The sequence below is a fragment of the Polypterus senegalus genome, chromosome 3, assembly GCF_016835505.1.
Source record: "Polypterus senegalus isolate Bchr_013 chromosome 3, ASM1683550v1, whole genome shotgun sequence".
NCBI lineage: Eukaryota > Metazoa > Chordata > Cladistia > Polypteriformes > Polypteridae > Polypterus > Polypterus senegalus.
The window spans coordinates 122,980,745-122,994,767 of NC_053156.1; the positions used below are offsets into that span (position 1 = coordinate 122,980,745).

At 33.6% G+C, this 14,023-nt stretch overlaps 1 protein-coding gene across 2 annotated transcripts in view; it reads right to left on the bottom strand.

The window, feature by feature from the left end:
* cep162 (centrosomal protein 162) overlaps positions 1-14,023 on the bottom strand; it is a 139,689-nt gene that overhangs the window by 53,278 nt on the left and 72,388 nt on the right. For both annotated transcript variants that reach the window (XM_039747872.1, XM_039747871.1), the window contains 3 exons: positions 13,609-13,803; positions 12,430-12,511; positions 12,095-12,347 (listed from right to left, as the gene is read on the bottom strand). In XM_039747872.1, coding sequence (XP_039603806.1) covers positions 12,095-12,347; positions 12,430-12,511; positions 13,609-13,803 — 530 coding nt within the window. The remainder of the gene's footprint in view (positions 1-12,094; positions 12,348-12,429; positions 12,512-13,608; positions 13,804-14,023) is intronic.

Below are 14,023 nucleotides of genomic sequence, written 5' to 3' on the forward strand. Positions count from 1 at the left end.
ACCAACAATGATCCAATGTATAAAGTTTGTTAATGTTTATTCCATTACAACCTTACAAAAGATTGTGGATTAATAATGTATTATTCCACATTCCTTGTTTATATCTTACTTCTGTCATTGAATTTTTACCAAATCTCACTTTACAAACTTCCTCTGAGTCTATTTTCCTTTATCAATAGCTTTTTTCTTTATTCGTATTGCATATCTAAAAAAATATAATCACACTCTTTTGTATCCAACAGAGGTTTAAAGCAGCCAAGTAGGAGTGGGATGCATGTATATGTTTTCAATGGTTAATTGATTTTACTGTTCTATGCACATTCTAAAAACAAATATCTTACATGATCACTGGGAAGCTTTTTGCAGTACAAGTTCAACTTATCTTCATGTTACTACATGTTCTTTTCTGTTTTATGCACATTTACATAACCTTGCTTGTACCACTTACTTGTTGGCCTTAGCTTATCACATTACTGTAGTTCACTAAATTCAAGACAAAAATTACTGTTTTGTCTTTTTAATTTTAATTTGCATTTTTATTAGCTTCTGCATACCATCAGTATTATCTGTTAACATGAAGAACATTTAGTTATTCATTTATGACATTTTATTTGATATGAAAAAGAAAACCATTAAATGCTACCGTGCTTTTAGTTGAATAGATGGAGTTACAATAAACACTTTATACTGATGCCATGACTGAGATGATGAATTATGGTTTCACAAAAAAAAATATAAATAATATATATTATTTGAGTTGTCTTATGTCCAAAAACAGGAGATCCATTACAACCAAAATCAATATTTTGCAAATGGTCATATCAGATGTCAAAGCTAACTGAAAATGTGCAGTGAAAAAAGGGGAAAAAAATCCATAGGTGTAGGCCAATGAACAAAAAATTACATGAAAAATATATCCATAGCAGGGTGGTCCAAGATGCATTGCGTAATGTGTTCTATAACCTTGGCAAATAAAACAGGAAGAATATACTACCATTCATACCAGAGGTGGAAGAGGAGGCACCAAGTGCTATACATAGCAATTATTGGGCACCTATGCTTTTCAGAACAGCACAGCATTTTCAGTTGGATAATTTGATCATCCCTGCAGTGGACAGGCGCCCTGCCCAGGGTTTGTTTCCTGCCTTGTGCCCTGTGTTGGCTGGGATTGGCTCCAGTACAACCCCGTGACCCTGCAGTTAGGATGTAGTGGGTTGGATAATGGATGGATGGATGGATGGATGGATAATTTGATAATAAAATATCACAGATTAGGCATACTGTTTATCATTTATACAAAGAATGCCAATAATTCTTGAACACAATTTAGATAACATTTACTTTCAATAAGAAAGATGTCTTCCTTCTTCTGAAGCAAGTAACTCTAGGTGTGACAATTTGATTCCTGGAATGACCATGTATTGCCAACCTGATCACAAGGTGCACAGATACACATTTTTTCTACGTGTTCATTACTGAAATAAAAGTGTCACACCTACTATATATTCTGAGCAATTATAGTCATTTTCCATGAGAAGATCAGTAGAGAAATTTGCCGTGTGGCTGAGAAACAAAAGGACTGCTTGTAAACCACGTCATGATTTTAAAAAGTTAGTATTGTGAATCTGAACTCAACCCAATGATATAAAAACAGTCAATAATGATGCAATAAACGTGGGATACAAAAAAAACCCATTCTTTATTTTACAAACCAGGGCATAAATTTCAGGGGTGGATTGAAGAAGTCTCCCTTATACTTTAAAAATCCACATGGTTTAATTTAAGAAAGTGAAAGATATTTGAAAAGTTTGTGACATTTGAAATTTAAATTATTTTGACTACTCCAATAAAAATTACTCTTCAGTAATTGTAATTAACAGTTAATATCTTCTCTATATACTCATGCAATCATAAGCCTCTCAATAACAAATAGCATGGACCTGATAAACTGGTTTTCTGAAAACCTTGAACTAAAAACTGTGTTTGTTGGTATTAACTAATTCATTTGGCACTAATATTTTTTTGAAACTTGATTTTAAGCAGTATTTATTTTTAGTTACTGAAAAGATAATGTCATTGAATACACTTAGTATGCACAGTGTACATATGATGAAATAAATCACTAACTCCATTATCATATTATTTTTATTAACCTGTTACTGAAATTTCCTCTAGCCTATAACATGCTACCCATTTAAATCTTGTTAGATTGGTGAAAAAGCCAAAGTTATTACAAATGAGATTCCCACTCTACAAATCCTGTAACAGCTATAAAGGTAAAATAATTTTAGAATCTACAGTTAACTAAATCTATCTAGACCTATTCAGCACAGTTGTCTCCCGGTCAATAAGAAATGCCCTCTCTAAATAACTGTGGAAACAATACATCAACTGATGTAACATTTCATGCTTTTTGAAGAAATCTTACTGTGTCATAACTTTCCACTATAGAAAACAATATTACAGAATGGTCAACAGCATTTCGACACAATACTTACGCCGGGGTTATACTTAACCATGCTGCAGCAGACGCTCCTGCTACGCTAGCGGTTGACTGTTTATGCTTGCATGCATACTTTACATAAATCTGGAGGAATCCACCAAGTGGCAGTGCGAGATATTATCACAGAGAGAACAGGTTCGGCTTCTCTGTGTTGTGAATTGCCTGGAACACCCATTAAATTCCGATGACACCTTACCACAATATCTCTGAAAAGGATTTAATGATTAAATCCATCAATCCAGGGATGTATCCATTCCAGCACGCATTGGGCACGAGGCAAAAACAATCCCTGGACGGGGTATCGCAAGGTGAATACAAGCACACACATACACTGGCATCATTTTAGCAGCACTAAATCTCCAAATCTGTATTTCTTTGGAAGGAAACCAGAGCACAGTATGGAAACCCAGCAGGAAAACATGTAAACTCCAAGCAGGGAATAACAGCGACGTGACTCCCTGCGAGACAGCAGTGTTACCGCTCCGCCACTGTGTCACTCCCATGTGTGTAATAATTAACAGTATCCGTTATTTAAACGAAATTAACAATTTATCTGTAAAATGTAACATACATACTTTATTGCATTTCATCATTAAAGTGATATCTATACTAATAAAATGCAAAACCCTCACTGACTTACTCACTCACTCACTGACTCATCACTAATTCTCCAACTTCCCGTGTAGGTAGAAGGCTGAAATTTGGCAGGCTCATTCCTTACAGCTTACTTTAAAAAGTTGGGCAGGTTTCATTTCGAAATTCTACGCGTAATGGTCATAACTGAAACCTATTTTTTCGTCCATATACTATAATAGACTTCTGCTCGATAGTAGTTTAGTGCCTGCCCATATAAGGCCGTCCGTCAGCGGCAATTCAATAGAAACACTGCCGCTAAATATTCACGGGTGAAGGACTGTGCTTATGCAGATGAAGATGAGATGGTCAGGGTGGTGTTTGGCACAAACTCAGCAAAACGGCGAGAGAAACTTTTAATTGCCGGGTCTTAGTTAACATTACATACAGCCGTGGACATCGCACGAGATGGCACCAGCACAGCTGGGAACCTTCGATGCATGTACACCGAGCGGCTCACGTGAACTGAAGCAGTGCACAGACAAAAAGCAACAGTTCCAAAGAGTGCTGAACAAAAACCGAATTACACAATTGAGAAAGCAGCAAAAAAATATTAAGCGTGTGACACATACAAACATATTCATAAGTTCAGCTACTGCAGAAACAAAGCACACGGTGGAAAAAGTCAATGTCCCGCTAAAGGAAGACAGTGTAAAAAAAAACCCGTGCATGCAGTGTGTCAGGTCTCAGATAAAGAGGAAGACGAGCTGTTTATTGATGCAGTAAGAAACGAATCGATTAATGAAACCTGTTATCTTTACAACGATTGACAAACACGGAATGTAACTTGAACACAACACATTCTACAAATACGAATGTGATTGAAAGAAATAATGATAATCAAATCATTGATGACAGCAACACTCATAACAGTGACAAAACAATTACATTGACAATCATGTTACGTTATTTTTAAAATGTTTCCTTTTCTTTTTCATAACTTCTTTAACACACTATTCTCCGCCATGTTACAGGTATTTTGCTAGTATATGAATAAATCTATACAAACTGAGAGGCGGAGTGGTGGCTCTGAGGCTAGTGTTCTGCACTGGGAATTAGAAGGTTGCCGGGTTGAATCCCGTAAATACTAAAAAGGGGCTCTGCTCTGTTGGGCCCTTGAGCAAGACCCTTAACCTGCAATTGCTGAGCGCTTTGAGTAGTGAGAAAAGCGCTATATAAATGCAAAGAGTTATTAAAATGTATCTTAATTTTTCTCTATATGTTATTTTAATTTTCTAATTAAATAGGTTAACATATGCAAATATGTTGGAGGGCGGCAAATTGAAGCCCCGCCCCAAGCGGCACAAACTCTAGCTATGCCACTGCTGTCAGTTCAGTGAGTTTAGCAAGTGATGAGATCACTGTTAATACTGAGTCATACACAGTCATGACGAAAGAAAGGAAACTTTGTAAGACTCAACCTTGGATGGGGTGCCAACCTTGCACAAATCGACAACACATTATTACAAATTAAAATGTATTTAGTTAGTGTTTCAGAATTTCCAAGCAGACATGTGTTAATTTTTTGAAGCACAAGACAAATCTCTCCAAAGTGTTAATGTAAATGTATAGTCTCAGAGATGTGCAATAACGGAGATATTCAAACAGCACATATCAATTACAACAAAGTAATTTTTACTTAGTGTAACAAGCAAAATTTGACTAATGGCACAAGACACATATGAATGATACAGGAGTGAATGCAAAGCCATTTCCAGGTAAGAATAATCTTCACTTACAGGAACCTATACTGTATAAGCATAAGCAGTCTAAAAGCTTATGTAAGTTAAACTGAAAGCAACATAACAAAGGTTGTTTATTGGGAATTCTGAAATAATAATCTTTAACTAATTTAATTTTAAAAAAGGTAGCCATAAAGCAGGTTCAAGGAGGGAAAGATTTCGAAATGTAAAGTTTCTGGTGAGTGACATTTGAAATTTGAGTTTATTTCTCTTTAGTGTTTTTTACCTAATGTCTCCTTCATACATTGATGTAGTCTTACAATAGCAGATGTCATAAAATTGACAAAATTATTTTGCAGAGGAACTTAATTTGAAAAGAGTCCTCTTATAAAAGCAGCTTTAAAGAGTTTGGGTAAATGAAAAATGTATTATTAATTTTGATATTCAAAAAAAGATCCAACTTCAATTAAAGGACAGGAATACTAAGTAAATTAATGTAGTATGTGCACATGGTACAATAAATCAGATAGACCATGTTGATTTTATCGTTATTTATAAACCCCACAGTAAAACCAATAAAAGGCCCACTGTTTGTTTTCACACTTGGGGTGTTTGGGGGAATCTCCCTGTCAAACATGAAATTCTAGCTCTAAAATGTTTATTTTGTGTAAATCAAAGTATGAAAATTTCAGGCTATTTTTTTATTCCATAACAAGCTATTGCTAATACATTAAAAATTAATTAAAAAACATTTTTACATCAGAAAAAATTTAAAGAACAAACACACACAACAAAACACCTTGTAACACCTTGTTAAAATCCCCACATACAATATTTTTGTGCAAATAAAGAAACATCACCTTTAGTTTTTATCTGTAACAGCTCAGCACTTAAACAACGTAAGTGAAAATAAATGACAGTACTTCAGAACATTTAAATTCCTGGAGGTGGTACACCAAGAGAAAAGGTTAAGAATCCCTGTAATGTACTGGCCTCCCGTGTGGAGTCTGTTACTTGCTTGGGGATTGATGGTTTAAAGTGCACAAAAAAAAATGAAAAGTTTAAATGCATTGTTAAATAAAGCATATTAATTCCTGGACATGTGTTACATGCTCTTTTGTAAGCATCATGACATTCTTCATTAGTGGCAAATTTAATGGCAATTAAATAAAAAATAATATTTTAAAATACTGATAAATGAAAGTATAATGAGCACTTACACCTAAACAAAATTAAACTAATTAGATCATAAAAAGTGCGTACATCTACCAGTTTTGGTTCCTTTTAAAACTGTACAATTAGTAAGATTTAACAATTAAAAAACAGAAAGAAATCCAATTATTATCTGATTGAGTTATGTGATTCACATAGTTGCATGTACAAAATTTTGTGAAATGGTTCTGGCTATTTTAGGTATGTAGAGTCAATCAAAGTTAAACCACATAGTCACATGATATGTATAAGAACCACTATAAATTATGCAAAATAATAAATGAAAAACATTTGAGGAAAAAAAAAATCTCAATGGGATGTCCATAAGCACACGATGCAGTACTCACATTCACCAATTTTCCAGCAATGAAAGAAATTATTTGAAAACAACATCTGAGGAAACAGAAATAAGTGATATTCAGCAAACAAATTGTTTTGTAATGTAATTGGAATATTTTATAAAGTCCACAAAAACTATACTCCCTTAGTAGCAAAAAAATATGTTGATCAGTTGGTCAGCACACAAAACTAAATAAACCATCCATCCATTTTCCAACCCGCTGAATCCGAATACAGGGTCACGGGGGTCTGCTGGAGCCAATCCCATCCAACACAGGGCACAAGGCAGGATCCAATCCTAGGCAGGGTGCCAACCCACCGCAGGACACACAAAAACACACCCACACACCAAGCACACACTAGGGCCAATTTTTAGAATCGCCTTGTTCAATAAATGCTGTCTATTATATAGTACCCAATACCAATAGCAAGATTGGTATTTTTATATTTAAAAATTTCTGTAAGCCAGGACAGTGAGAATGAATAGCACTGAGGTCTCCATGATCCAGCATCTAGGGTTCAAATCTTAGAACATGTCTTTGTCTATGTGGAGTCTGCATGCCTAGGTCCTCTGGTTTTCATCTCCATCCCCAAACATATGCATGTTAGAGTATTTAGTGATTCTAAATTTCCCCTTTGAGAGAATATGCACAAATAGATCCTGAATGTAAACGTTGCCCAATTCTGAGCTGGTTCCGGCTTTGTGCGCAATGCTGCCAGGACAGACTTTAGTACCCCCGACCCTGAATTAGATTAAGAAGGTTTTAAAATCCTCAAAATATGTGTTTGTAGTTCTCTGTTTCTTTATTTTTATACTTTGATTTAAAATTACATAGATATTTATGTACTACAGTTCTATTGTGTCACATTACTGTGCTCCCTGCATTTAGAATACATGACCATTAATAAATACGGCATACAATTAAAATTAAATTAAATGTAATTATGTTAATGATTTTTATTGCTTCATAATTTGCATAATATGAGTTATGCATTGTACATCATGGCCCTAAATAGGTTTCTAATTTGGTGGAGTATACTAAATACTGTGGATCTATTAGAAAGTCAAGTGAATAAGAAATGCACTTCTGTTAATTTAATAGTAACTGTCAAATTATAAGCAATTCAGAGAACAATTATATTATCTCTGCCATACGATAACCCTTAAAACCAAAATGTGGTCTAAAGTAGGTATATTGTTGAATATTCATCGATGCAACAGCCAATTTAATATATATTAAAGACATTTCCTCTATGATTGCTTACAAAATTACACAATAACAAAGGCAACTGTTTTTAAAAGAGCAATGTATATTATTCAAATTGTTATTAACATAATAGTTGTGACATATTTAGAAGTATTGAATAATAAAGGTGAAGTGGTTTTTATGTTACATAATGGTAAAAAAATATTATTTTGTAAATGAAGCTAAAACAATTATTTTTGACTGATACTTTTCTGTGTACTTGAAAAGTAATGGAAGATACTGACAGGTTTGTTGGAGTATCTCATAAGTTTCTCAGTAGTGTACTTCAGAAATTAAATTAAGAATATTTCTAGAAATATGGATGAACAGAAGGTTAGATAATTAATGACCTAGACCAATGCTTTAATGTTCATTATATATACACACAAAATCACATCCACTTTATTTATCAACTGGGGAACTCGCTTAGTAAAACTACTATTTACAAATAATATTACACATCTAAAAACACATGCAAAAAAAAAAACAAACATTCAGTCACATTAGGATACTTCAATGTAAATGATTCATAATTAACAACATCAACTAAAATATCCTAATAATCACTGGGAACTTCTTGCATCCTCACCAAAGCAGATCTTTCTTCATGTTATGGTATCAAAATGTTTATGCACTTTATAAAACACATATTATAATATTTTAAATTTTAGGAATCCTGCTATCAATTACAAACAACTAACAAAAGTTCAACCAAACCAATTTTTCCATGTTATGATTATTCCAAATTTAAATTAATTTACCCATAATGCCACTTTCTATATTTGCATATCTGAATAATCAGGTAGGTTAGCAATCATTACTTAATAAGTGATTTCAGTGGAAATATATAGCTTATTTATGATAAACTTTCTTTTAAACTTTTCAAAGAAAGTCTGAAACCAGATTAAACTAAAAATAAATTATTTTTAATAAACAAACCTTTAGCTAATTGTTTTTAAATATATCAAGACATAGCAGCTTGTATGAGTGCAATTTGTTTTCTTCATTTTTTTCCCCTTTATTTTCACAAGACATCAAATTACAATGGTTGCACATTAACTACTAAAAAAATGCTCAAAATCTAAAAAAGCACAGGAATTATCACTGAGCCAGAAAATTCTATAGATGTATTTATAGACAATGAACACAGTAATTGCATTTTTCAAATATTCAATTAACTAAAGATGACTGATCAGGTGGGATTACATGCTAAAATTGACAGCTATTCTTTGAGAGCAAGATTGGGATTGCCTGTCTGCCAGAAATTAAATACAACTGGAGGTATGACATCAGATTATATGGACTTTCTGCTTTTATTTCATAATGTCACTGAGTCAAAAAAATCAATCTTTATTATTCCATAGGAGAAGACATAATATGTCTGTGCTAATCAAATTAAGCTGTTCATTAAACAGGTTGCTGTTGTAAATAAGGTGTTGGAAGGTTACAGTCCCTATGGGTGTTCATTGTAATTAATCTCTAACTGGAAGCTAATTTCTGAATTTAGTGAACACTTCACATTTTAGAGAATCAGGTGTCCTTTTCCAAGAAATGAGTGACAATAGTAATGTTCAGGATTGTTTTGTGGTCTCCCTTACACACCCTCCCACTAAACAGTTAAAAAAAAGAAAAGAAAAGAAATAAAAGAGGTTGTGCTGGACATAAGTAATCACAAAGACCTGCACAGGAATAACGGACTTCACTGTTATTTGCAACTGGTCTTGTACACTACAAACATAAAATTTTGTATAAAAGCTGTTTTGTTTATAAAATACCAGGGGCCTCATATATAAAACCTTGCTTACATTCCATGCAAAAATATTACTTACTTTCAAAGGGCAACAATGGCATACACACAACAAAAAGTAGATTTATAAAACCTACATATACTACATGCGATGGAAGGTTCCTTTACAATTCTCAAATCAACTTAAAACTATGCACTCATGCATTTTTTTAGTTACTCTCCATCACTTCCTACCAGTAAAATAACCATACATGGATTAAAAAATGCCTTTTCCTGAATATTCAAATCTAACCAGCTTATAAATTTGACCATGATCCCAAGATACGTACGTCTGTACTACAAACCATAGGAAAACAGAGGATACTAAAATTCAGTGAATGTAAACTTCAAGTAATACTGAAATGGACTGTGTTACTAAAATAAGTCTGATATAAACAGTACTTTTTTAAGGCCACAGGTAATGTAAATATGTTAGTAATCTAGGCTTTTGGCATATGGTGATGCACTGGTAGTGCTGCTGCCTCGAAGTAAGGAGTCTGGGAGGGTGCACCCCAGATGCTCCCAGCGTGGAGTATGCCCATTCAGTTTAACTATGATATAATTAGTTCAAGAACAGAGTAATGTGACTAATGCATCATTGAAATACACACTGAAATGAGATTTTCTGTTCACTTCTTTGTCCTCCTAACTGGAGTTGTTAAAATGGAAGCACCAAAATAGTGTGCGCAGGACTTATGGGTCGTTAAAATTTGCCATAAAGTTCATGTTTTATAAATCCTAACTTTTGTGCAAGAAATGGCTTAATATTTATGGGATATAAGTGTAACATTAAATTTCATATTATACAGAATCACTTGTTTAAGCAGAAATAACAGAAAACATGGGGTGAAGTATCTCAATTCAGTAAAGAGATTAAACTATTTTTCATAAAGATGTTGGATTTAGTTAAAATCTGTAACTATCCAAGGTTAAAATTGAATTTCCAGTTGCAGACAGTGCATCTCATACTCAGGTCTTGGAAAGCCATAGTGCCATTAAGTTTTTAGGAAAGTCTTATTTAACTAAAAGCTGATTCATGCCGTTAGTAAAAAATAAACTGTTTTAATTGCATGGCATACTCCCATTTTTATTTATCTATGACAAACAATGTCACATTTAGTGTTTTGGACTGGAGTAGTACTGCTCATTTATCCACTGTATTAGACTGCATTGTTAATGGTTTGAAGGTTTAGGAAAAAATGATGCTAAGTTTTAACAAGTGGTCATTACTAAAATGAAGGACAAAACACACTTGTTTGATTTCTGAGCACTAAACAACCCGACTGCAATCTTTCCAAATTTAACAAATAATTAAAACAAAAACAATCAGCAATATTCTATGAAATTTCAGACAAACACCTGTCATTCTAAGTCTGAAGCAAGTTGTTCCAATTTCTGGTGACAAATACAGTATCTCCAAAATGAACCATAGCTCATATTGCTGGAGGTAATATCTCACCTCCTATGAGTATATAAAAAAAATATTTTTTTCCTAGGAGAGTGTTTAGATCCTTGCTGTTCCTTATTATTATTATTCATCTGTGTAATTCGCCAAAGCAGTTATCTCAGCAAATGTGCTATATTTACAAGTGACCTTGGATGCCAACTCTTTTACTGGAAAATCGTTGTGCCGTCAGCATAGACAAAAATTGTTTTTCCTTTGTCTCATGATACAGTACTTTGCAAGGCCAATGTGACATGACAGAGTTGTCGCAGCCATTAGCAGAACTTTCACTGTGTTTTGGGCCTATTTTACATCACTATACCCTATGTGCTTCATGTATGCATGATGTTACTACTCCAGCCAGATTTGCACCCTGGATGCGTATTTGTTGTATTTTGTGTGTGATTATCATTTCATAAACATCTGTGGTTGTTTGAGGCAGGGTGGTGCAGTGGTTAGCACCAATAACATTTTAGTTCCTCCATCCCCAATGACTTCAATGCATTCTGCCGAGTTTGTTGAAGCTCCGTATTATTTCTGGGATTTTGCTGAACTTCTGGCAATGTGAACTCCACAGGATTTCCTCATCATTACTTATCATAATACCTGACAGCTGAAAAGAGAACTATAGTTCTAAATGATCAAAAGTGTTTACTTTAATAACCTAATAGTTAAACAATCATCAATAGGGTGAAGTTTAGAAAAGGTAAATTTGAAGTGGAAATTCTTCATGCATAATGTGAAAGTAGTGAGTGAAGAGTCAATTAACCACTTTAATAATACACCAGACTTCTTTTTAAGCCCATCCTGAAAGTTTTGTTTATGGCTACTGAATGTTGTTACTGTAATTCTCTCTCTCATTTGTTGTTCTTTTAGCCCGACTATGATGAATTAAATAAAACATGGTTGATGAATTCATTTACCTTCTTATCTGTTTTGTTTCCTGTACATAACTGGAAAGATATGCAGTCTGTGTCACAACAAACTGACACATGCAAAGAAATAACTGTAGCTGGGAAGCCAGCCAATTGTAAGGCATTCAATGCTTCACTTTCATTCTCAGTGAGCCAATTTCAGTCTGTCAAACAAATTACCAGGTGGAGACTTCAGAGGAATTTATGTGGGCACAAGGATATAAAGAATTTAAATGGATTACAAAGACTACAAGAGGGTAATGCTGTGGACTGTGTCAACATCCCATCCAATAAGTTTTTAACATAGTTGGAAACAAAATAATGGTATACTTGCCTTTCGTTTTTCATAGGTGAGTATACTGGAAGTATTTGAAATGTTTTTGTTTATGCTGTCATCCACTCTATTTTTATGGTCAAAATCATCACTAACAGCTTCTGTGGCTATATGAATACCGGATATCTGATGTGGAACCAGGCCTTCGCATGAAAAGCTGATATCTGAGTGTTCCTCAGAAATTCTGCCTTGCTTCCTTAGACTTTCCTTATTGAAGAGTCCATCCAGTGTGTCATGCTGAAGTTCGATTTTGCTGTAAAGTGTGACATAACATCTTAAATACAAAAAAGACCTTTATGAATCTTTTCGAATGCATACTATGTAAAAGAAGATACCTTGCTGGCTGTAGTTCAAAGCCACGTGAATAACCATACTTATTCCCAAGGGGCTTCATGAGCTCTTCAACAGTTGGTAAGTCTAAAGTATACAATTTCACAATAATAAGTTTATTTCTAATGATTATATACACAAGAGACAATTAAATATTTTTTTGAGTTACATTTTTTTAAACAAAATAAGAACAGAAGAGGCTGATCGCACTTGTGATACTTTTAGATAAATATGAAAATGATCTACATAATATCAGGTATTACCATTGATGTTTACAGAATGAAAGTTTGCAGTTAGTGTTTTTCTATGAATAATACCATTAATGATTTTATTGCTCCAATTGCGCTATGGCTTTAGACAGTAGTTGAATATTCTATAATAGTAACTGAAACCGAGTATTTTTTCCCCCAGTGTTCAGTATCAGCATTATCTACATTTTATAATTTATTTTTGGTGGTCCCAGGACAGATGATTAGAAGTTAGCATAAAACCTCAGAAAGAAAAATCCAAAAAACCTATGTATTCCACATTCAATGGTTATTGATGTAAACCACAGATTTTGAAGTGTTTTACAAAAACAGGGATTAATAAAAGGCAAAACTAAAAAAACTCTGACCTCAGACTTTCCTCTCTTCATCATTTGTCTGAAACTAATTTGCCTAGTACATTATTGCTGGACAAGACACCACTTAAACATAAACATCTCAACAGAAAATTTGCAATGACCCACTGTTAACCACTGCACCACTATGCAGCTCTGTCATTTTTTTATGAATCAAAAAAATAAATAAGAAAAATAATATACAGCCAAGTATGTGTAAGTGATTGACTACCAAATAAACTATTTTAAAGATATCAACATTAACACATAAAAAAAAATGTGAAAAGAACAGGCCATTCAACCCAACAACCTCGACCATCCTATTTACCAAGATTGTCCAAAATAACACAAAGTCAAAAGTTCCAATCTCCATAAATCTTTGAAAGGAATAAATAAGTGATTTTTAAAAAAAATTCACATAAATCTAAAATTGTCTGTTCCTTTCATTTCTGATTTTTTTTTTTTTTCAGTACAGAAATATAACTGGGCACATGCAATACATTAAGTCCAATGCAGCCACACACACCCCCGTTAATTGTCAGTTTCAAAGATATTTTATTTTACTGTAAGGCTTCTGGATTACCTGAGTCAGTGTTACTACCAACAAATCCAAGTTCTTGTGTATTTTTAAGGCTCTGAAGAATATTCATTTTACTATTCTTGCTGTCACCCATGAATATTTTATATTCACTGCCTGAGTCTCCAAAAGAGCCGTTAATCTTGCGGTAGGCCTCCTGTAATGCTTCCAGGTCACTACCACTTTGAATATATGAAACACCTAAGTTGAAAGAAATTGATTAATTAAAAAACAAGTAATCCTGTATATAATTAGTGATCACAACATAGGGGATTTACTACATTTCTAAAAATACAGCACAACTTTAGTAACCAGCAAATAGATGGCTCTCCAGACCACTCCCATTAAGAAGACTGAAAATTCTGTGCTCCTGATTTTAACAAATTTTCAGAGAAACTGCTGTAAATATCAAGTATATGAA